Source organism: Antechinus flavipes, chromosome 4 (assembly GCF_016432865.1).
Source record: "Antechinus flavipes isolate AdamAnt ecotype Samford, QLD, Australia chromosome 4, AdamAnt_v2, whole genome shotgun sequence".
Lineage (NCBI taxonomy): Eukaryota > Metazoa > Chordata > Mammalia > Dasyuromorphia > Dasyuridae > Antechinus > Antechinus flavipes.
In genome coordinates, this window is record NC_067401.1 from 139,217,661 (window position 1) to 139,242,511 (window position 24,851).

The 24,851-nt window shown below is 43.2% G+C and overlaps 1 protein-coding gene across 2 annotated transcripts; it reads right to left on the reverse strand.

Moving 5' to 3' along the window:
• Positions 1-1,954: 1,954 nt before the first annotated feature.
• On the reverse strand, positions 1,955-18,986 carry SAMD14 (sterile alpha motif domain containing 14). 2 transcript variants are annotated; one of them, XM_051994791.1, is made up of 10 exons: positions 18,630-18,986; positions 13,170-13,221; positions 9,690-9,856; positions 7,894-8,182; positions 6,940-7,027; positions 6,702-6,776; positions 6,421-6,580; positions 3,709-3,831; positions 3,309-3,464; positions 1,955-2,409 (listed from the first exon to the last, which is right to left on the reverse strand). In XM_051994791.1, the coding sequence occupies exons 1-10, from the start codon at positions 18,636-18,638 to the stop codon at positions 2,254-2,256; spliced, it is 1,275 nt and encodes a 424-aa protein (XP_051850751.1). In that variant the 5' UTR covers positions 18,639-18,986; the 3' UTR covers positions 1,955-2,253. The 2 variants fall into 2 exon arrangements, with proteins under 2 accessions (XP_051850751.1, XP_051850752.1); XM_051994792.1 differs by lacking the exon at positions 13,170-13,221.
• Between the last annotated feature and the right edge of the window lie 5,865 nt (positions 18,987-24,851).

Here is a 24,851-nt window from a genome sequence, read left to right on the forward strand (position 1 = left end):
GAACCCTGACCCTCTGACTAAGTCTAAAGTTTTTCCATAATACCACTCTATTTCATGAACTTGACCTTGGCGGAATCATCTAGGCTTGAAATGAGCCTTTCCTATACTTTCCCTAAATGAGTTCTTTGTGTTTCTCACCTACAATATTCATCCCCATAGTTCCCTTTCACCCATAATTTTGCTGCTTTCTTCCAAGAAGAAAGGAATGTTAGAAATCATCTGGTTCTACTCATCTCCTTTCCCACTATCAGTTTTAACAAATTAAGGTTCAGAGTGTTCAACAATTTGCCCAAGGCTACATATTAACAGACTAATTCAAATCATGATCTTGCTATCTTTTCCCCTCATCATTCCTTTAAGAGAGGGAAGGGCAAAGCAGGAACTGAGGTCCTTTTGTACCAAGGGAGGGAGATAGCAGTATATGGAGAGAACTCCCTTTGGAGACCAGACCCCCAGAAACAGGTGGAGTGGGAGTAGTAGAGCCAGGGGACACAGCCATTAACTGTTTGGATGAAGACTTCTGGGTTCAAAAAGAAAGTCTGCACATGTCTAGATCTAAACTGGATACTTTCCCATCTGAGAGGGAAAAAAATGCCCTTCATTTCTCTCTTAGACATTTCATCGCACCTGGTTCCTCCAGAGAGAGATAACAATGTTCCTGAGGCTTGGATGGAGGCTTTGGGCATCTGGGGTATGGAGTTGGGGAGGGTGTAGCATTCCACTCTGACATTTCCTAACAAGAGCAGAAGCTGGTTCCTGACACGTAGCTGTAAGAGCTACTAACCCTACCCTACCTTCTACTAACCCTGAGGGCAGGACTGGCCCCTGCCTAGCCCTGAGGACACTTTGCTGCCCTCTGCTGGCTCCTCTCTGGCAGGGTCCACTTCCAGCTCTAATGTTCTATGATTTTACTCTTCCTCTCAGAAGGAGAAACCTGTGGAGTATGAGGTATGATCCAGCAGCACTCCCCCCTGCCCTCCTCCCTGCCCCTCCCCCGCATATACACATTCACTCTTTAGGCTCTAAAGTGGGGTTGGGTCCTGTACCACAACTTTGCCAAGAGTCCTCAGACATTTACGGTCAATGGGGAATATGGAAAGCTTTGGACTTTGAGACACCAGGCTTTGTGGGTAGAGAGACTCCGAGGATACTTTCATGGGGACAGGAGAGAAAAAGAATTTGAAATACAAAAAGGGACAATTTGGGGCTGGACAGTTCACCTAAAGTGGAGGTGGGAGGGGTGGAAGAAGATAACTTCTAAATTCTATCATTGCACTCGAATGGGAAAGGCAGCCCTTCCCTACTTAGTGCTCTCCCTTGGCTAACAAAGTATCAGAATGGTTAGGGAAGCATCTAAAGCTGTCCTGTCCTCAGAATGTGCCCAGGTGTCCTCTCCTCGTCATCATTATCCCTAAGAGGAAAAACCAAGAGATGGGTTTTGAGTCCTAAATCAGATCAGAGCTCAGCTGGAAGCCAAAGACCAAGGGCATCAAAGAGAGGACTGACAAAAATACAGTTACCCTTCTTAACTCAGCTGCCAGAAAATGGGAAAGAACATATTTCTTCCCCTCTCAAAAACATTTTAGGGTCTCTTAAAGAAGAGTCCTCAAATTTTCTCTCTCTTATTCTGGGTTGGTGTCTATCTTTGTTCTTTCTTACTTCTATCTATATCTTCCCTTTCTGGAGGAGTACAGCCTTCTTCATGGATGCAAAAGTCATTCAAAGGTCAATCTTAGCAAATTTTCCTTCAAGTTCCCTTGCAAGAGTAACCCTGTCAGAAACAAGAGTAATATGCTATTCTTCAACAATATGCTGTCCATCTACTTATTCCTCAACAATATGCTTGTAAATTGGGGTACCAGTTTAACCCTTAGTCCTTCTTACTGGGTTATTCTTAACCTCTTAGAGTCTGGAGACTTTGGAGATGTTCCTATCCTCAACTTAATACCAAACATCTTTGAAATAGGATTTATTCTTCTGTTTCCTCCCCAGGGGAACCCCCTTTTAGTCAGTGAGGTCCTCTCCTGGGGTTTAGACAGGGGTACTGAGAGGGGTGTGGATGGGGAATGTGTGCCCCTAAGGGTGTGGGACTTTGGGGCTGGTCCAAGCTTTCCCTCCTTCATGCCCCCTTTCTTCCAGAGGTCCTGTGGTTCTTCCTCCCTCCCTCTGGATTGGAAGAAGTAGAGTGTGAGGGGTCCCCTGCCCCAGCAGGCAGGGAGTCATGCATGGTCTGTGCTCCTAGCCTGAGAGCCTCTAGGTTTTTCGAGCTTCAGCCTCTTTTCGCTTCTGTTTTTCCCGATGCCGTTCAGCCTTCTCCTGAGCCTTTCTCTCCTTCTCAGCTGCTGCCACCAACTCTTTCAGTTTCCGTTTCACCAGTGCCCGGTCATGGGAGTTGCTGAGCCCCAAGCTCTAGGAAATTCAGGAAGAATGTGCATTTGAGGGGCAGCAAAGATGTTAGCCACCCCCTTATTTGGGGAGTTGGCCACTGGTCTAATTCTTTTAAGAGGGGATAAGAAAATGCCTTCAACTTATCTCAATCCACATCACTAAGTGTTTTCTGAAGTCTAACCTGTGCCCACCTTGGTGCAGCTTAATTCCCTTTCTGCCCATGGGGGTCTTGGTGAGAGATCACCATTCTAGGTACAGAGATTCAGAGAGAGGAAAGGAAAGGACTTGTATATAATATCTTTCCCCACATATACACTCTACCTACAAATCCTATCACCTCTCCTCAGAATTTTCTGGCCCACCTGCCAACAGCAGAATTTAATGTTTTTTCAATCATCCCCATGCTAGGGAATAGAAGCATCTGTACTGACCTTCCTATGCCACTGGGGAGAAATGTTAAAGCACAAGTTAAAAAAAATCATTGGACAGAAGTCCTAGATCAATATATGCCACTTTCCCCCCCACTCACCACTTCCCCCCATCTCCATGCTGACAATGGAAGGTCATGCCAGAGATATCCAGTACTTTCTGGATTACAGACTCAGAGGAAGAACCTTAACTAAAGGTCAAGACAGATCTCTGCCTAGGATATAATTTTTCCTCCTCAAGATCAAGAAGTGGGAATACTCTCCTTAGCCCAATAAGTCCCCAGACTTCAGAGACTCCTTAGTACAAAAGTGGGCCTTGGAATGCTTTCCTTTCCCCAAAGGGAAAAGTGCAAGTGGAATGAGAAGAGACCAGAATTTAAGGTCAGACTAAGGACTTCCAGTGGAGGTCTGTCAATCCAGGAATTTAGCTGAGACTACAGGTCTTGATGCTCCACCAGGCCCACCCACTCAGGGGTATCTCCTCTCTCAAACCTTCAATTTCCCCCCATCCAGTTGTAGCAGCTGCTGTCCATCCACTTGTCTAGCTGCAAACTCAGCAGTGTACTGATCCAAATTGAGACTCTCTAGCCACTGGCCCACTTGTTGACTAGTCCAGTGGTTGGCAGTTGGAAGGGGCTCATCCAGAAACTGAATGGTGGGGAAAGAGAAAGAGAAGGACAAAAGGAAGATAATTCTACCATGGCCTTTTCATCCATTCTAATTTTGCACCAGAGACTCATGGGGGTGGGGGTGGGGCAATACTCTTCTGCCCTATGCCTCCCAGGTTTGGAATCTGTATTCAGCACCATGGACAGGTCCCAGGTACCATCCAGAATGGGGGCTCCCATACCTTCTTCCTCCACCAACACCTGGACCCATGACTAGCACTCACCTCATCAGAGGACTGGGATAGTGTGTGGTAAGGGTAGGAACACTTGGGGTCTGGTCGGGAACTGCTTAGTATCTTAGGGCTGCTGCTGGGAGGTGTGGAGTCATCATCACTCAGGGTGGATTCCTGAAGGGGAAATGTTCAGAGAAGGAGCTCACATTGGTGTCTGCAGGTATCCCTGCTTAACTCCTATCTGCCTCCAGAAGACTTAATTCCTTCTGGGTCTGAAAATACTGGACTGAAGATTTTTTGGGGGGAGGGGAGGGAAAGAGGACTGAAAATAAGTACAAGAAAGAATGGGGATGGACATATAAGACCTGGTCTCCATTTTCTAAGAGCTTATAGTCTGTTTGAGGGAGATATAATACTAGTAATGCTGCTGTGCTAATAGCAGCTGACATTTGTAGAATCTTTAAGGTCAGAGTCAACATGTTATAGTGGGCAAAAAGATATAGGTTCAAGTCTCAACTCATGACCCTGGACAATTTGTTCAATCTTTCAGTGCTCTGAAGTTTTCTGAGACCATAAGTTAAAAATAAAGATGACAGCAAGAGTTCCCCATACAAATGAAACCTCTGGTTTAAATCCTTTCTTTTAAGGTTTACAAAATATCTAATGTAAATTGTCTCATTTGATGTGGAAAGATATTATAAATGACCATGGAATGCTGTAGGATAGTCAAGAAGAGAATACTGTGGATTGGGACAGTGAGGGAGTAAGGCTTCTTGGAATAGGGGGGAATAGAATTAGGCTCACATACAGGGATTGAGCTTTAGAGATCCCTTATGTATTTATTTGTTTAGGATTTTAGTTGCATATCTCTGTAAAGAGGATTGGTATACTTGTTTGAGACATTCTTCATTCAGTGCAGATACAATGGTAATCAACTCGTTGACTTAGATTTTTCACAGAATGTTATTCTGTCATTTCCGTCATGTCTGACTCTTCATATCTATTTGGGGTTTTCTTAACAAAGATACTGGAGTAATTTGCCATTTTCTTCTCTAGTTTATTTAACAGAGAAGGAAACAGGCAAACTTGCCCAGGATCACACAGCTAATCATGTCTGAGACTGGATTTGAACTCAGGTTTTCCTGGCTCCAGGACAGCTGCTCTATCCACTAGCTCTTCTCAGTGGTTTTGTACTGACTTATAAAAGAGAACCTTCCTGAAAACTAAGCACATTAGAATGGTTAGCAGAGCTAAGATCAGACTTCTGCTGAGTGTTAGGGGTAGGGAATTCATAGCATCATTGATCTAGTTCTTGAAAGGATCTCAAAAAGCATCTACTCTAATTCTTTTCATTGTAAAGATGGGAAAATGGAAGGCCTGGAAGATCGTATGCCTTTCTCAAGTTAAGAAATGTCAGACAGTGGATTTGAATCCAGGTGCTCTGTCTCCAGAGCTGGTGCTCTCTCCATTCTATCATACTGCTATACCCCCCAATCCCCACCTTTGGATGAAGGCACATAGAAATTACATTATGTTCTTTCCCGTGAGAAAAGCTCTTGGAAACAAATTGTTGGCCCCAGCTTTGCAGAGGTGGAAGGATAACATCTCAGCCCAAAGTGGCTGTTGTGGAGGATAATTATGTTATCCATAAAGAAAGTTGCTGAAACCCAGCCTTCCTGGATAGAGAAAGGAAGATTTTGAAGTTGAGGTGAAATTAGTCTTCTATCAAAGAAAAAGAGAGCTCCTGAGCTTTAAGAGCCTATTGGAAAGAGCAGAAAATCCTAAAATCAGATCTTCTAGAAAGAAGGGGAGACCCTGAACAGTGCCATCACATGAGATTGTATTGCCCAGAAACTCAAATTTGAGTTCAGGGAGTCAACTGTTTAGAGAAGGAGACCTAGAAGAAGGATCTAACTAACTCTGTAGCTGAGAATTGCAGCATGGGACTAAGTCATGATGTAAGAAAAGAAATGACATTGAATTTGCCTTCTGCTATTAAATAGCTCAATTATTTGTAAAATGCATATGCAAAGAGGAAGTTTTCTCTTGGAATGCAATTCCAAATGCATTTTCTTGGAGTTTGAGAGAAATGAGAAATCCAAACCCTCAGGCTCATGCCATAGTTAGGACAAAAGTAAGATCCCCAGAAGGTTAGAGGAATTACCTTCTTTGTAAAGCTAAGTATTTGTCCTTGGAAGAGCCCAAGCCTTAAAGTTTTACTTTAAGTCTATATGGGTCTTTGAAATGAAAGTAGGATCTACAGGAATGTGAGATTTCTTGAATGGGAAAATGCTATAAGTCTAGGGGTCTATATTGAATTGTAGAGGAGGTAGCATTCATTGTGAATGAAAAGAATTGTATTGATGATTGTTTATGAAATACTCTGAGTCCATTATAAGGTTTTTTCCTCCATGTATTTTCTGTGGAATGAAATAGAAGCTGTCCTATACTAGAAATATGCATTATTATCTTGAATACTTGAATAGATATTATGGAGAGTTAGATATGAATTATAGGTGAACTCTATTCACCAAAATAGATTTCCCAAAGGCAATTCTGGTTGGAGGCAACATGAGCCTAAAATTGTGATTTGGAAGAGATAGCCATTGGATCCTGTCTGTAAAAACTGGGGTACAAACTAGGTTACAAAAAGGAGAACCAAGTGAAGAGTTTAGAAACTTAGAAGGTGGGAGGGGATGGGGATCTTTAAGTATAAAGAAAACTCCTAATGGCATCAGGAGTCTCAGGGACAGCCATGCTAACCTGAGAAGCTGACTTCTTGGGACTGAAGCCTTCATGCTTGGGGGAACAGGCCGGGGAAGCAGTGCTCCCAGAAGAAGCAGAACCTTTACTGCTGTCTGTGAACCAGGAGAAGGGCAGAAATGGGGAGCCACCTGTTCGACCAGAGCCTTCAACCGACTCCCTGTAGAGAAACAATGCCAGTCAGAGGGCACCAGAAGAGAGTTCTAGATTGATGTAAAAGGCATGAATTTTGTGGTACCAGGCCACTGGTAGGTAGTGATCCCAATTGGGTATTGGGTTACCTGCTGCCCATAGACAGTCGGTTGCTTCCTTTCTCCTTCCTGCTCTTGCCTGTTGATGCCCTGCGCAGGGTAACCCTGTGAGAAGAACCAAAGAAACTGTAGATGATGTGCTTTTGGCCAAAGTACCTGGGTATCTTGGAACTGGGAATGAGAAAGACACACATTTCTGCATTGAACTCTCAGAAATTTGCATCCCCGAATTCTCTTTATAATCTACCTGGGAAACTCTCTTACTCACCCCAGATCCAAAAATTTTCTCCGAGTCTTCTTGTCCAGGCCAGTAGTGGGACTAGCAGGTTCAGAGGGGCTGGCATCTCGGCTATCATCTTTGGAGATTAGAGAAAAAGAATTCAGGAGAATTTGCACACCTCCAAAGTTTAAGTCCTATTCCACCCTCTCATTCATTGCAAGATTCATTGGGAGCAGAACCACTTTTCATGTATTTTCATTTTCTACTTTACCATAGGAAGGGTTCTTAGAGACCATTTATTTCATTTGTTTTATAAATTTAAAAATTGAGACTCGGAGAGTGATTTCCTAAAGACACATAACTAGTAAGTAACAGAACAAAATTCTTCTAGCCCCAAATCCAATGTGCTTTCATCAGTATCTCTGTATGTAGTTGGTTCTTAATGTTTGAATGAAAGACAAATGGATGGATGAACTTTCTTTACTGTCCTTTCCCACTACTTGAGAGTGTGCTGGAATCAATTGAACAGGTTCTGGAGAGTCCATCGCTAAATTCATTGTAAGTATTTAAGACTCTGAAATCATTAAATGTTACAAATCATTGTTTGATTTATTGCTTTGATTACATAGACTTAAAGTTTGGGAGAAAATGTTTTTAATGCAGATTAAATTTGTGTCCTGCAGCCATTTGTTAAACACTGGCCAGCACAGGTCTGCCACGATATATCCTCTATATTATTCCATTTCAGTCTTGATGTTAGCTAGGAATTGCCTATGGGCAGAAAGGAAGTTCCTTATGCTGTAGTCCTAGCCATAGCCGAAGGAACTGATGAGGGCAGAGGGGCGAACAAGGAAAGGAACCTGAGGGGAGGAATTATCCTTTGGCTTGCAGTACCGGGATGTGGCCAGTAGGTTCCGCTGTGGGACAAGTAGAAGTGTTCCCACCCAGCCCTGCCTCTCATCCATATTCCATTTTTTCACCTGATGCTAGTTAAGTTCTCACCTTCGCTGTGCGGCTCAGCACGGTGGTGTCGTCGCACAAAGCTGGGGGAGCTGTCAGAGCTGGGCGCGGAGCGTGGGGGGGACGAGGAGGCAGCAGCGAGAGCCTCGTGGGAGGCCGCATTGTGTAAGGGCCGGTAGCGGGTACGGGGTGAGGGCGGCGGTTCGTCTTCGTCCAAGCTCCGCCGCAACCCTGGGGGCTCCAAGGTGAAGGGCCCCCCGGGGGGAGACCCCGGGCCGGAGTGAAGCGGCGAGCGCAGTCGGTGGAGGGGGCTCCCACAGCCATCCGTCACCTGCCAGTCCCGGAGTGATTAGCTGGGAGCCTAGGACTCCTGGGTCCTTGGGTGGGATGGTGGCGGGAAGCAGAAAAAAGGGCTGGGAACCCTATAGTCTGGGTCCATTTACAACCCATAGGCTAGAAACCAAGGGATTGGGATAATTAATCCCTCCCTTTGCTCCCTGGAAGTGGAGAAGGACCTATAGGGGACCTTCACTTCCAGGCTCAAAGCTATGGGGTTCGATCCCCAAAGTACCCCCTGTGCAGGGTAAGGAGGCATTAGTTAATAGGTTGAGAGGCTTGACACTGGGGTCCCGGGGCTATATATGTCTTGTTACAACCTATGGAGAAAAGGTAGACCTCCTCTGTTCTTAAGATCCTCCACAATTATTCATGAGTTGGCCATGCTCTCCTCCAGTACTACATCTTTCCTCCAACTTCTTCCCCTGAATGTGTTCCCTGAATTCAATCTCCAAAACCTTTCTTCACATTGTCATTTCCTGGCAAGCCCTTTTCTTTCTCTTTAGCTAATTTTGGTTGGTTTTTGTTTTATTTTGTTCTTGGTCTGGATCTATGATTTCATCAGCATGGGAAAATTCCTGCAGATCCCCAATTCATCACTAACTTGTAGTTTTAGAAAGGCTCTTAGGAAGGGATTAAAGTCCCTTGCACACAGTCCCCTGGATAATACTATGCCAGAGGTAGGATTTGAATCCAGGATTCATAACCTATCCTACAGTGGAAACAATACTAGCTCTGATGATAGAGGATAAAGATTCAGACCTCTTTGCTGTTTATTACTTGTTTGATCTTAGCAATTCCCATAATCACTGTGGGCCTCAGTTTCTTCATCTGTAAAATGAGGTCCTTTCCAGTTCTATTGCTATTATCCGTGTGATCCTTTGCAGCATTCTTTGCTGTCTGCTCTACCCATTCTTTAGAGTTCAAGGTTGAATTCTTACCTGTCTTTTCTTTTCCTACCTATCACTTTTAAAATATGTATGTGTTTTATTTTTTCCAATTTATGTGTAAAAATAATTTTTAATTTTAAAAAATTTTAAATTCCAAATTCTCTCTCTTCCTCCTCCTCCCTCCCCTCAAGTAGGCAAACAATTTAATATAAATTAACCTACTTGTCTCTTAAAGTCCAAATGCCACCTCCTCCAAGAAGGCTTCCCTGATCATCTTGGACAAGACTTATTCTGATTTCACTTTGCTTTGTAACTTGAGTACACTTACATGTAATATAGTTCTCTGTGTGGATGGCTTATACTGTAAGCTCTTTGAAGGTAAGGACTGTGTCTTATCTAAATTTTGTATCCTCTCCAATTCCCTGTATGGTCTGCATGCAGGTATTTTTAAAGTACCTACCATGCCAAACACTTGGCTAGGCACTAGTGATACACAGACCAAAATGAAACAGTTCCTATAGCTTGTATCCTAATCAAGGAATGCATATGTATTAATACGTATTTGTTGTATTTTAACATATTTGTGTGTGGAGGGGAGAAAGCAGCTCTGACCTTGACCCCTGGCCCTTCTGGACCATCGCCCTCTTCAGCTGAGCTGGCACTGTCCCGTAGCCGAGAACGAGATGGCCGGTGACGCTTGCCCTTGGCCAGCAACTGGGCCCGGGCCTTATGGAGGCTGCTGTCCAGTCTGACTGTCTCTGGGATCACTGAGTCCAGGTCTGTGTCATAGACAGAGTAAGACAGACATTGGAGTATCAAGGCCAGAGACATGAATATAACAGACATGAAGTGACAAAAAAGTCATTGAGAGATGAAGACCAAGACAATCAGAGCAGAATTATTATCAGTAAGGATGGTACCACTTAAATGGACAGCCAGAAATAAATGGAGGCAGTCACTTCTATACCCAGGAAGCTCTGTTACCTGCATTCTGTTGACTGTAGATTGAGCCCCCCCTGCCTTGACTGCTACTCTTATACCATTCCCTCAGATATTGTGGAAAGGGATTTTTCCTTCCCCAAAAAAAATTTTGGGGGGAAACTTTTACCTTTATAGATGAACTTGTATAAAGTCTTTTGCTTATAACCCCATGGACTTGGCAAATAACCTGGCATTTCTCTTCCTGTCTCCTACATCTTCGCCTCAGTCTGTAGTAGAGTATTTATACCATTTCTGTTGACTCCATTCATTCACAGAGCCCTTTCCCCAGAGACTAGCACCTGCTCACCTATACACTAGAGGAGTAAGCACTGTATCGGACATGTGAGCACACTGAGTTGTATACACCTTTCTATCTAAGCCTATGTGAACACAGGTAGTGTACACATTCAGATTATTCTCAGGACTCAGATTTTCATCTCAGGGGAGCTTAGTGGATAGCATCCAAGGCTTGGAGTCAGGAAGAACTGGGTTCGAAGTTCCCTAATGGATTCCATGACCCAAGATGTCCTTTCCAGTACCAAATCTCTGATTCTTTGAACAACTCCCTCCCCCCCAGCCCTAAGTCTGTCATCTTAAAGCTATTAGCTCCTTTCTCTTTGACTCTTTCTGAATCCCCAGTGCCTCTTGGAGCTAGCAGGGAGTTGTGTAGCCTAGCAAAACTGCTCCTGTTTGTTATTATTATTATTACTACTTTTTTTATTATGTTTTTATTGTTATTTTTAATAGAATATTATAGTGATAGTAATAAGTAATATCTTCTTATAAAAAGATGAGAAAAATTAAATAGCTACTAAATTACTTACTAAATAGATAATAACAATACCAGCTATAGGGCATTATGCTTTACAAAACCATAATCAACTAGAAGTAGTTATGACAGTTATCATTATCCTCATTTTTACAGATGAGGATTCTAATGCTGAAAATTGAAATGAGCTGTGCAGAGTAACACAACTAGAAAGAACAGGGCTTTAGCTAGAAGGGACCTGAAAAATCACCTAATCCAATCTCATCAAAGGGAAATTCATATGCAGAATAATGAAATGTGCAAGGGAGATTCAGGTCTAGTTCTTCTTGGCTCCTGATCCAGAGTTCTAACCCTAACCCCAAGAGAGGAAAGTTCCAATTAGCATTGGGCTAAGAGTAGTGAGTCTTTAAGCACTGCTGTGACTGCTCTTCCCCCCACTTCCAATCCTTGTTATTTGTCTTTTGTTATTGATGTCATGACATGTAAGTGAGTTGGATTTAAGTGAGGGAGGGCTTGTGTAAAGTCACTAGCTTCACTTTGTCCCCAGGAGCCATCTGGGTTCAGTGGCAAGTTATAGATCAGGTCGATTGGAAATGGCCCTGGATGCAGTGGGAGACCTTGGCCTTTTTGAATTAAGACTGTTAACTGAGGCAACACTCAGTAAATGATTAAAGCTAGGTAAGAAATAAGGCAGAGAATGGCCTCTTTTATCTTGATATATCCAGAAAGGGAAAGAGACATTATAGAGAGCCCATAACCCAATAAGTGGGTACAGTTCCTCTGCTGTGTAGTTGTTCTCTTTCTGAAAAAGTAGTTAAAGCAACAGCTTTTTAGAGAAAGGCAGCCCCAAGCAGTGTAAACTCATAAATATTTAATGGGGAGGGGGGGGTAAGAGAAAAGGGTTAGACTCAGCTACCTTAGTAAGTCAAAGAATAGTGGTAATGAAGAGGTGGAAGCAGAGAAATTGGGGGTTGGAAAAGAGGGACTTGGCAGGGCCTGACAGAGAGACACCAAAGCAGAGAAAACCTGAGAATTAAAACTACAGAGACTGAGAGATAGGAAGAAGACAAAGATGGAGGAAAATAGAGAGATGACTACTATACACTTCCATTCCACCAGAAATCATAGGCAGCCAAGGACGCCTTTCCTGGGCTTTTCTCTGGGTAAAGGAGCAGCAGTTCCAGGTGTTTGGTTTTTCAGAAAAAATGAATGAGAAAAGAGGGAAGGAAGGAATGAAAGAAGAAAGGAGAAAAGGAACAAGGAAGGAAGGAGGGAAGGAAGAAGGGGAAGAAAGAAAGGAGGAAGGAAGGATCAGGAGAGGATTTCCTAGATATGTGGAGATGGGGAGACATTGGGAGGGAGTGAGAGAAATCAGAGACTCTGTTATTGAGAATAGGAAAGGACCTTGGAAATCATCTAGTCCAAGTCCTTCAGTTTACAGAGAAGGAAACAAAAGCTCAGAGAGCAGAAATGAGTTATACAAAGTCACAAAAATACTAAGTACTAGAGCTGAGAAAAAAGAAGCAAGAGAGAAAGAAATCCCATAGGGGAAGAGAGGTGACTATTGAGAAATCTGTGGAAGGGATTCTGGTGGATAAACTCAAACATAACTGTGTATCTGGGAACAAGCAAAAATGTGTACATATATACATAAAACAAATCCTGGGCACATATATGTGTGCCTATGTAAAAGCATGTCTCTGTTTTTAGCCCTCCAGATCTTTTTCAATGTCCAGGCAACAGACTTATTCCTCTTCAAGTACCAGGTGGATATGATGGTCTTGGAAGTACCTTCCAGCTCTGAAATTCTGATTTTAATTCATCCATGATTCATGCAGGAGAAACCTAGGTCCCAAGAGCCTGCTCTCAGCAATCTCTGCCTCTCTCCTCTCCTACCTCCCATCTTTGCCTTTTTTCCTTTGAGCTTCTGAGTCCAGTGTGGGAACATCAATTGCTGCCTCTAGTGCATGCTGGAAGTGTTGCCCTGTGGGGATTTCCCCATCATTTGTCCCCATCTCTAGACAATAAATATAGTGGGAAGTGGGGGAGTGAGTGCTCATGTATGGGTAGACATCATTTGATGATACACTTCTATTTGGACCAAGGAGGCTGTATGTCATATGTGGGTGAAACTATAACAGGGAAGCTCTGTGTATAAGAAAGGAGGCATATATCTGATAAAGTGTGGAGGAAAAACGGATAGCCATAGGGTTCAGAACCCTTGATTATGCTGTCTACAGATTAACCCTGTAATCCTCTAAAAGGGCAGGGAAAAGTGGGATTAGCCAGAGGCCAGCCCTAAGATTATGGGAATATGGAGAGATGAGTACAAGAGCACTTACCAAAAACCTCCTCGGTGTCTTGGAGCTTTGAGGAAGCCATGATGCAGGAGAGCTGGAGGGGAGGTGTTGGAGAAAGAGAAGCCAAGGTTGAGATGTTCCATGTCCACCCAATCCTAGGCCTATTGGTCCTTCTCACTTCCCCTTATCACCCACCTGGAGCTCTGACTCCCCCCAGCCCTTTTGAAATGAGGAAGTCTAGATTCATGTCCCAGCTCAGAGCAGAAGGGAACCAGCTTCAGAAAGGGAGTAAGAACCTCAGACTTAAAACTCAGGAAGTCAGGTTCAGATTTGCCCTGTGACTTCACATATGTCATTTAGTTTGAATGGGTCCTCATGAGTTTGATGGGGCTTTTTTCCACTGTATGAAACCTCATGGATTTCTTTTTGGAGAATTTATGATCACACTTGAAAGAGAATGGTACTGTGTGAGAAGAGAGAGAGAGAGAGATTGGTATGTGCAGTGAGGCAAAGGAGTGTCAATACCCAATAATCCCATTAAGTATCCTTGACTTCTTCTTTCTACCCATCATAATAGCTAATATGTCTATAGCACTGTAAGGTCTGCAAAGCATTATCTGATATTTCCTCATTTGATATAATCACCTTATTAAGTGAATATCATTGTCACCCTCATTCTACATAGAGGGAAACTGAGGCTAATGAATATCTAAGGTTGGATTTGAACCCTAGCCTTCTACCTATTGTGTCATCAAACTGTTTCTAAATCTTTTATCAAAGAATACAAAATGCCAGAGAAGAAAGGATCTTCTAGGCTGTATAATCCAACCCTTGTGTTTTACTGATCAGGAACTTAAAGCTCTGAGAGAAGAAATTATTTGCTCAAGGACACTCAGTAAATCAGTGGCCAAACTGAGATTAGAATTCTGGTTAGCTTGCATATTCTTTCCTTCCTGTTTTTCTTTCTTCCCTCTTTTCTTTCTTCTTCTTTTCCTTTCCTCCTCCCCTCTTTCCTTCCCTCCTCCCCTCTTTCCTTCCTTCTCTTCTTTCTTTTCCTTCTTTTCTCCTCTTTCCTTCTTTCCCTCCCTTACGCCTTCCTCCTGTCCTCCCTCCTTCCTTCTTTCCTTTCCTTCCTACCTCTCTCCCTCTGCACTGCCTTTTCTTTCCTTCTTCATTCCTCCCTTCCTCCTTTCTTCCCTCCCTTCCTTTCTTCCTTCTTCCTCCTCTCTCCTTTTCTTTCCTTCCTTCTTTTTTCTCTCTTTCTCCTTCCTTTTCTTTTTCTTCTTTATTCTTTCCTTTCTTTCTTCTCTCTCTCTCTCTCCCTCTCTCCCCCTCCTTCCTTCTCTCCCTCTCTCTTTCTATCTGTTGCTAAGATCTTAACACAGTGTTGTGCACACAATAGCCACACAATAGGCACTAAATAAATGTTTATGGAATTGGGTTTCTTCTATCCTTCTTTGCAATCTGTCTTCCTTCCTCTCTACATTCTCTTCCCCACTACATAGAACCATCTCTTTCTATGTGGTACAGCAAAAAAAAAAAAAAAAAAAAAAAAAAAAAATCACATAAACTCAATGTCTGACTGAAAATATTTTCAGATATAAATAGAATCAGAGAGGCCAAAGAACATAATAACAAGAATATCGCACCAAGACTAAGAATGGGCACACAATACATTTATCAGGGAGAGAAAAATTTTTCACTGGATGTGGAGGTAAAAGATCTAGTTTCAGTTCTTGACTCTTCCCCTTGCTATCTATGTGGCCGTGGTTTCCTCATTTGTAAAATGAGAGAATTTTGATCTCTAACTGCTTTAAGCACTAATCTATGAAATATCCTCTTCTCTAGGAATCTAAGAAGGATTCCTGGAAAAGAGATTTCAGTAATAGTAGGAAAAATGACTAAGATGGGAAAGTTGGCAATATCCCTGGTGATAGTGAAGGATGTACAGTGGGGCCAGAGGCAAAAAAATAAGTCAGGCAAATCAGGGCAATGAAGTGAGGGAAGAAATGAGGAACCTTGGGAAAACCCTAGACATAGCTTAGCTGTTATGACTAAGAAGTTAGCTCAAAGAACTGCGAGTAATAATAGCTCCCATTTGTACATAAGACTCAACCAAACACTTTGCTCACAACATTCAACATTTGTTTTACAATCGACAAAACATTTTCCTTACAACATGTGTCCACAAAGCAGGGATTGGACTTGAGTATTTCCCTTCAAGCTAAACATGTACTCTCCAGGTTCTGAAGTAGAAATCAAGGATTATTATAGCCATCATACAAATGATAAAACTGAGCTTCAGACAACTAGAGTGATACTCAGGAGAAAGGAAAGAAAGTCTCAGTGACTGGGTGAAACCAGTAAGTTTTCAACTGACTGAGTTGATGGGTAAAAACATTCTCCTTTTCCCACTAGAAACAGATTCTAACATGTTGCTCTCTCTGGTTCCAATATCTCCATCTCTCTCTGTGTCTCTCTTTTTCTCTCATCATCTAGAATCCTCCCACATTCTCCTGGAGAGGGGGCTCCTGGCTTTAAGGAGAGGGTAGGACACTTCTAGGGCCAGTAGGCCAGGACAGAGGGAAGGATACTTAATTATAATGGTTAAGAATGGGAGAGGCAGCAGAACTCTCCACCAATTCTCTTTTCCTGACTCCTTACTCCAATCATTCAGTTTATTGATCTGCTTTTTCTAGCTACCCCAGAAGTGAAATTATTATTGTCCTTCATCCTGGTGAGAGGGAGAGAGAATGAGTCAATTACTTTAAGCCTCCACCTTACAGATCTGGAGGGAAGACAGTCTCTCAAAGGAACCACTCATTCTCTCCACAGACTTTATTGGTCTAATAATATTTTGATATCATGGAATGCAGAGCCCATATTATTACTTTTTTATCCTCTCAGGAAGTGGAATTCTTATCACATGTATGGTGTTCCAGGCATGAAATCAAGGTGCCCCACATTGTCTATGAAATAGAGAGGAAGAGGCTACTCTTTCCCTGAGGCTTTTTTTTTTTTTTTTTATGTTGGGTACTATTTTGTCTCCACAAAGCTGATTTCCTATGCTCCATATCTCTTCCTTCTGGCTTGAACTTCTGCCAGAATATGAAACCAACTCCTCTGACACATACAGAACTGGCCTCTCCTTCACTGAAAGCTTCCCAGAAAGTCTTCCAAGATCACCCTTCCTCCCTCCCTCTCTCTTCACCAACATCCTAACATCCTCTCAGACTAATTCTTTCCCACATACATTGGGAACTGGGTCTATTTTCCTTGATCATACATTTGTAATCCTAACCCTCACCACTCTCAACTCCACCTCTATTCCAGGTCAAATTTTGAAATCCAGGAAGATAGGAACTATGTCAACTTTTGATTATCTTCCAAGTCTTAAGTATGAGGTGGTGCCCCTTTTCCATCTCTTAAAATAGCCATCCCTAAGGAAGAAAATCTGCAGTGACAGCTTTCTTGAAGACAGAAGGTTAGGAGAAGACCCTAGAAGCCTGACTGAGGCACAATCCCTCCAGCCTGAATGCAGTGTATAACTTCTTGCTCTCCTCACCCCCAATAACTCCCACTATTCTTCTACTACTCCCAAAGGGATTCTTCTTCCCAGTCCCAGGCCATTCCATTAATTTCCCTGTGGAAAAATGATGATGGAGCATAGTCCATATTTCTTTAGTGCTGAAGAATTATAGAACTTCTATAATTGAAAGAATGCAAGTATCTTTATTCTAATTTTACAGATGAAGAAATAGGCTCAGAGTTCAGTAATTTTCCCATGATTGCACAGTTGCCAAGAGTCAGAAGCAGGATTTGAACCCTAGTATTCTGAGCAAATTCAATGCTTTGCTTGCTAAACCATTCTAAAATGGAAAGGACCAAAGAAATGTTCTCAAGGTCACACATTGAGGAAGTTTCAAAGCAAAATGAGTTCAGATATTTTAACTTTAAGCTTCAGGTCCTTACCACACAGTACTGTCTCTCTGAGAAGACCCTTTAAGGCCTCTCCCTCAACATTGTCCCACTGATGGCTCCTTGAGGAAGCTCCTCAAATTATCTTCCTCAACTAATTCCTACAGAATTGAAGATCCCAGCTCCCCTTATTTTCTCCCTTCTCAAACCCAGAATCAAACTTCCCTGAGTGGAAAAGGACTGAGTCCCTCTAGAACCCTTTCCATGTGGTTTGATTCACTGGCCTATGGGAAGATATGAGAAGCTCAAATGGCCCCACCCCATTCCAACCAGAACGCAGAATTTATCTCTCTTTAGTCAAGGAGTAAGCCAAGAACTTGAGATTCCAGTTCCCTAAAAGCAGGAGGAAAAAGAAACAGAAAGGTGGGAAGAAAATAGGAAAAGTAAAGAAAGGTGAAAAAGAAGATAGGCTGGGGGAGAAATAAAAGGAAATTGGAAGCAAAAAAAGAATAGGAGCCAGAGAAAGAATAAGGGAATGGAGGGAGAGCCAGCCTTAGACTGATAAGTATTAGATAGAAAGGATCCATATAAAGTGAGGACAGACAGCTTAAGGAACGAGGGGAGTGTCGTGAGAGAGAGATAGGAGGGAAAGACGGAAGGAGAGATTAAGATAAGGAGTGAATGAGATGAGAGGAAATAAGAAGTGGGGCGTAGACACAGAAGAGAGAGAAAAGGGGAGACTGTATCCGTTAAAGAATGAGAGGGAAGAACTGGGAGGAGCAGGGGGTGGAGCCCGGAGCAAGGGAGGGGAGAGGTATGGGGTATACGACCTCTGCCTTGGAGGTTCCAAGCAGGAAGAGCCAGTTTGCGGGCGAAGGTTGCTATTGCTGAAGAACTGGCAGGAGGGAGAGCCAACTCTAGCGTTTGCTTTATCTAGTATTGGACTCTTCGCTATCCATTGACTCAGGGATAGCGAACGGACTGCTTTTCATTGAATAAACAGGCTTGGGGACGTGAAGAGAAGTAAATTTTTCTCTCCAAATCGGTCCAGGAGTGTTTTGGGTGGAGGAAGGATCATACAAGACCCCTCTCCATAGATCGCTCTATTCAAGTCAATCCAACCTGGATGAATGAAGTTTCTCCCCATCTCATAAATCGAAATTTATTCAGGACATGAAGGAGTTAATGCTTCTGTCTTTCCTCCTGCTACCCTCCCTTTCCAGCTTTTTATTAATTTCTCTGGGGCTGGAAGGGATGGGATTAGCGACACAAATCCTTCTCTCCCCACCCCCTCCTGTTAGCATCACCCAAGCTTCCCCCAAGCCCCCTCAGAGCTCCTCTCCAATGGGGAAAATAAAGGCCCTTCCAATCCACCTCCCCACTCTTGTTCTGCTCCGCCCGCCCAGCCACACTCTGAATCCTATATATGAAAAACAAGCGGATCCCGCAGCTGATATCCCCGCTGTGGGTTGTCTGATAGAAAAAGCCTAGGAGGTTTCCCCCTAAAAGAGGGAGGGGGAGAGGGCATGGACCAGCCCCTGTTCCCTCGAGCCCCCGCCCCGCCCCCGCGCCCGCCCTCCTCACCTCCAGCATCTGTCATCTTCAGCTTCCTAAAACCGAGGGGGCTTCTGGATCCATGGTCCGCGGGGCGGGGACGCGAGAGGGGGGTGTGGAGAAAAGGGGAGGGGGTTCCCCGCTGTGGCCTCTCTGGCCCCGTCACCCCGGGAGCAGGCAGCTCCGAGCCGACTCACCCGGCTCCATCTAAGAAGGCCGGACTGGGGATGGTCCCAGAGCAGGGATGAGTGATGGGGGATGGGGGCAAGGGGGGATGGGAACGTGGGGGATGGGGAAAAAGAAGAGGAGGGATGAAGCTGAAGAGGGAGGGAGGAAGGAAAGAGGGAGGAAGGAAGGAGGGAGAGAGAGTGAGAGAGAGAGAGAGAAAGAGAGAGAGAGAGAGAGAGGTTTGGAGGGAACAGGCGGAGCCCCGAGACCTGACAGGAGGATGCTCTGTGCATGTATGTGTGTGTGAGTGTGAGAGTGTGTGTGTGTGTGTGTGTGTGTGTGTGTGTGTGTGTGTGTCCCGCCCCCTCCCCCAGCTCAGCTGCCCCAGTCTCCCCTGCCCTGCAATAGATCGCGGAATCGTCGCGTCAGCGTAGCCCTCCGGGGTCCCCAAGGGGAGGTGGCGATGCAGGGAGGGGAGGGGGGGCAAGGAAGGCGGGCGCGGGAGAGACAAAGAGCGGGAGGGAGGGAGGGAGTCAGAGGAGGAGTCGACTGGGGCAGCCAAGGAGGAGGGGGAGGAGGAAGAGGAGGAGGAGGAAGATAAGAAGGAGGAGGAGGTGTACGGGGCTTGGGCTCTGGTGATCCCTGGCCCAAGGCTCTGGACAGCGCAGATGCAGCTATTTCTGGGATGGGTTGGGGGCTGTCATTGCAACGTTTGAACGGAGATAGGACGGAGGCCAGTGCTGGTATTTTCCTTTGGGATCAAAGACTATTTTAGTCTTTGATAAAATCTATAGGGACCTATGAGATCTTAAGCTACGAGAGTATAAAAGGGTCTATGGAATTAGTAGGAGGGTGGGCGATTTATGGAACTCTGCCTGGAAGGGTCTGAGTCGGGAAAAGGGGGTTCGTTCGCCCCCAGCAAAGTTTGAAAATAGCGCCCCCTGGGCGTTCATTGGTACGCAGGTGACTTCGGGGATCACCAAATAAATACCTGACGACCAGGCAGAATTTTCTGCCATTAAAATACAAGTGTGTTTATAATAACGCATTTTCAAAAAGATTCTTCGTGTTTCCTCTCTCCACCCCCATCCCCTCTGTGACTATCGACCTCGCCTATTTCTAACCCCAATTCTCTTTATAAAGGGATGAGGGTGGGGTGGGGTTATGAGGTTTGTAGCCGTGTCTATTTCTAGGATTATAAAGGCATTTAAGGACCTCCTAACTCAGCCTTTCATTTTACAGAGGAGCAAACCAAGACCTCAGGAGAATATGTCAGTTCTTTTTCCTTAAGAGAGCTTGAATCCAATATTTTTTCCCACTCTACCATGCTCCCCATAGAGGAGGGGTTTATTTGTCATAGTGGATAGAAGACTGGGTTCAAATCACATACCTAGCTCATATCAGTTGTGTAAACCGGGACAAGTCACTTAATTTCTCATCCCTGTAGATAACTCTTTAAGAGTATAAACTGCAAAGAAACTGCCAACCTGCGTTGTGAGGATGAGTTCCCTCACTCTGGAGTTCCCTATGCCAAGAAAATCACAGTCCAGTTCCTATCCCAATGAAGATAAGCATATAAATTAGAATCTAAGGGGAGGAGCACATGGCTCTCTCAAAAATCATGGAGACATAGAAAAGTTCAATAGGACAGGAATGGGTTTCATTTGCACAGCAAGTCTGTAGAATTCTTGACGATAGTGCAAGGGTTATTCCCATTTTACAGATGAAGAAAATGACAGATCACCTGATAGGTGAATTGATTTGTTCAAGGTCTAGGGCTGCTAAATAACAGAGACAAAACTTGAAATCATCTTTTTACTTCAAACTTGGGTTTTTTCCCATTAAAACAGGATATTTGTAAGTGTGAAAGATCCTCCAGAAGAAAGATGCTACAATAATATATATTGAAAAGGGTCTATGGAAGATTGTGAAAATCTTAAGTATGCCCATGGGGATCTAATGTAAATTTTTTGAGGGAAAACATTATTTTTGTTTTTCTGTTACGAGCACTTTGAATCTTGCTTAACATGAGTTCTTGTTGTTAAGTCATGTTTCAGTATGTGGAACTCCCTGTGACACCATTTGGCCTTTTTTTGGCAGATACTCAAGTGGTTTGCCATTTCCTTCTCCAACTCATTTTATAGATGAAGAAACCGAGAAAATCAGGGATAGGTGACTTGTCTAGGGTTACATAACTAATAAGTATCTGAGGCCAGATTTGAATTCATGAACAGGAATCAGGAATCTTCCTGATTTCAAGTCCAGATGCTCTATCTACTGAGCCATTTAGTTGCATCTGCCTTGTACATAGTTGGAATTTAACATATACTTATAGAATGAAACTAGTGAATGAATGAATCTATGGAAAGTCCACTAAGTCTATAGAGGTTTAACTCTCAGAATTCAACATCCCATCATTGTTTGTTTTCTCTCTTGTGCTCTTCCTCCCTCACCCCCAAATGTGCTGTATAGCATCTGTTTGCTTACTCGAAGTGAACCAGATTACATTTGTCTCGAGAGCTTGGCACACACATGCCTATTCTTGCATCCCAAAACCATCATGAATGAAGGATCCCCAAACCAGATCTGAGCCCAAAATAGGGCTAAGGTTGCAAAGTTATAGCCAGAGGTGGGGGCAGTAGGGTATAAAAAGAAATGGAGGCAGGGGTGTGCTGGAACTAGATCCTATTTCCTCTGCGAGTCTATTGTTAAATTTTTAATGTAGGCATTTACACTTTATCAATTGGCAGATGCTATAAATCAGAGTTTGGCTTATTTTGTTGATTGTCTAGACTTAAGAAAGTGATGGAGAAAATGTTAATAATGCAAATTAAATGCAGATCGTGTCCTGCCCTTTTATTTTTGTGAGTCATTTGTTAAACATATACCAGCATATCCCTAGGCTAAAGGCTCTAAATATGCCAAGCTCAAGAGTCATAGGCACCTTCAGCATCTTCCTGAGATTCTGTGCTAATGATACCCTGCCTCAGTTTCTCCTTTTTGCCAAAATATTGAGCCAAGAGCACAGAACATAAGTAGATACCATGGGTATGATGGGGAAAGCAGAGAAGAGTCTTCGCCAAACAGAAGAGCAGATCACGGATGGACTGTCTCTATTCTCTGGCAAAGATACTCTTACCCAGGTGGCATTTTTCCCCCCTCACTTCAGATCTTGGCTCCTTTTCTCTTTCTTTCCTTTTAAAGGAGTAGTACATCCCTTCTCTGGATGGGAAAAGAAGAGGAAGCCTTCGCACACAGAAAATTTACAACGAGTGCTTTGCATTAATAACACAGCCCAGCAGGGGAAGCAGGATATAACAGAAAGAACATTAGACTGGGAGAAGCAGGAGACCTAGATTTTATTGCTAATTCTGTCATTAATTCATTGTGTGACTTTGAAGATCATTTCTCCTCTTTGTCTCTCAATTTCCCCATCTATAAAATCAAGAGTTTAGACCCAGCTGGTTTCTAAGACTTCTCCCAGCTTTAATAAGTAATATACTCAGAGCAGCTATGTGACAGGGGACAAAGTTAGAAAGACCTGAGTTCAAATTCAGCCTCAGGAATGTACTAGCCATGTGACCCTGGGTAAATCATTTGCCTCCCTAAATAAATAGATAATAATACTGTATATGCGAGGTAGCTCAGGAGTTTGTATGCTGGACTTGGAGTTAGGAAAGTCTGGGTTCAAATCTTGTGTCAGACATTATTAATTAGCCGTGTGACACAGAGTACACCACTTAAACTATGTCTATCTCTGCTTCACCATCTGTAAAATGGAAATAACAATAATCGCACAGGGTTGTTGTTGTAAGGACCAAGTGGAACGACACATAAAAAGTGTTTTCTAAGCTTGAAAACACTATGGAACAAACACACCGAGAACTCAGTCATAAAACAATACATACACTCATTGATTTGGGCCTAGCACAACAATTCACTATCTTCTTCTTCCACAACACATCTTGATTGGTAAAGCACCAAATTCCCTAACACATGAAAAGTCCCTTCACACATGTAGGGATGACAAAACAGGCAATCAGCTGCAAACAACAGTGCATCACTTCCCTTCCTGACAGACTAGCAGTATACAAATGGTACACAGGAAGGCTGGAGAACCTATTAACTCAACAAGATAGGATTTTCCCAACTGTCTCCTTCCCCATTACTTGCCCTCATGCCAGGAAGAGATAGTAAGACATACTTCTTCAGACTTTATGGAGTGAGAAACCTGTTGATCTCTGATTTTAGGGATTGGTGATTTTCATTATGGGGATTGTCATTGTATGGATCAGAATATTTGTTGTTCAGTTGTGTCTGATTCTTCATGAGCCTGTGGAATGGGTTTTTCTTTGCGGTGGTTTGCCATTTCCTTGTTTAGATCATTTGGCAGATGAGGAAACTGAGGCAAACTGGGGGAAGTGACTTGCCCAGGGTCACACAGCTAGTAAGTATCTGAGACTGAATTTAAACTCAGGAAGAAGAATCTTCATGACTCCAAGTCTGGCACTCTATCTATGGAGTCACCTCTTATCAGAGAAAGTAGACTTTCCCTTATTCCTGAATCTTTCCAAGAACATTGCAGCATTTGGGTAGTGAGACAGATGATTCCCATGGTATAATACTAACTCCCATTTTGAAAACTACATGGTAATGCAGTGAGTATAGTTGTTCTCAGTTCTCTAGACCAGTGATGTCAAACAAATAGCAATGGGACTATTAAATCTTACATGAGATCCCTATGATCAACATATTGAGTTGGAAAACTACATATTAATACTATCCATATTCGATTGTATTTTTTTATTATCTTTGTTAAATGTTTCCTAATTACATTTTAATAGGCAATTGAGTGGTAGTGGATAGAGCCCCAGGCTTGAAATCAGGAAGATGAGTCTTCCTGAGTTCAAAGGCCTCAGGAACTTACTAGCTGTGTGACCCTGAGGAAATCACTTAACTCTGTTTGCCTCAGTTTCCTCATCTATCAAATGAGAAGAAAATAGAAAACCATTTCAGTATCTTTACCAAGGAAATCCAAAATGAGGTCATAAAAAGTAGAATATGACTGAACGATTTCTTCCTTTCTCTTTTTTGAAATCAATAGGCTAAATGACTTGCCCCGGTCACAAAAAAGTGTCTGAGATTGAATATGAACTCAGGTCCTCCTGGGACAGCATTCTATCTACTCCCCCTCCTAACTGCCAGAATAATTACATTTTAATCTGATTTGCCTATACTCACTTGGGAGTACCATGGGCTTCAATGTTGTTAGGGGACGCCATGTCTGCCCTAATAACTTTTTAAGTCTCTAAGTGTTGACCACCATAGAGGAAAGGGAGTTTCCTATGTCATGGAGAACACAGATGCCATACTTTCCCCTATTCTTACATCACTTTTCACATTCATTACCTTATTTGAACCTCCCAGTGACCCTTGCAATAAGTGCTCATTGTTAACCCCATTTTACAGATGAAGAAATTGAGGTTTAGGGAGGACAACTGACTTGTCTAGGATTACAAAACTAAATTAAGTCTTTAAGGCAGGATTTGAATTTAGGTCTTCTTGCTACCACCTATAACATTTTCTCCATCATCATGATAATAGCCTGGAAAAAACACTGTTTAGTCCAATGGTCTGGATTTAATTTTACTTAATTATTCTTTAAGTCACTAGACTCATCATTGTCTAGGTTTTTACTCTGCTAAACTCATAATGAAGATAGACATGTCCCATTAACTATGAAATCCCAGTGCTACCCAAGAGTTTTCTGTCCTCAGCCCTGTCCTCTCCTCCCTCTCAGCATGGCCCTGAGCCACTCCTCAGTCTCACCATGCCCTAGTCCCAGCCAGGGACTCTCGCATCCTGGCTTTCAGTTCTATTAAAGAAGCCAATGGTATGAATCAGCAATCCAAAGCCTGACAGACTGCAACTCCCTATGATTCTGGTTAAAGAAGGAACAGACTCTTTTGGAGACTGGAAGCTCACTGAAGGCAGGGCTTGTTTCTTCTTCCTTAAACTGGGAGCTGTTCAGAAGCAAGATCTGTGTCCCTTCCAATAGGGACTTCCTTAAGGCTCAAGAGGGGA

Bases quoted from the DNA above. Each gene is read 5' to 3' on its own strand.
- SAMD14 (XM_051994791.1), bottom strand. The intron at 8,183-9,689 runs GTCAGAGCTGCT...CGGGACTGGCAG, and splicing joins CAGAAGGGCCAGGGGTCAAG to GTGACGGATGGCTGTGGGAG. The intron at 6,777-6,939 runs GTGAGTAAGAGA...TTCTTCTCACAG, and splicing joins AGAAAATTTTTGGATCTGGG to GGTTACCCTGCGCAGGGCAT.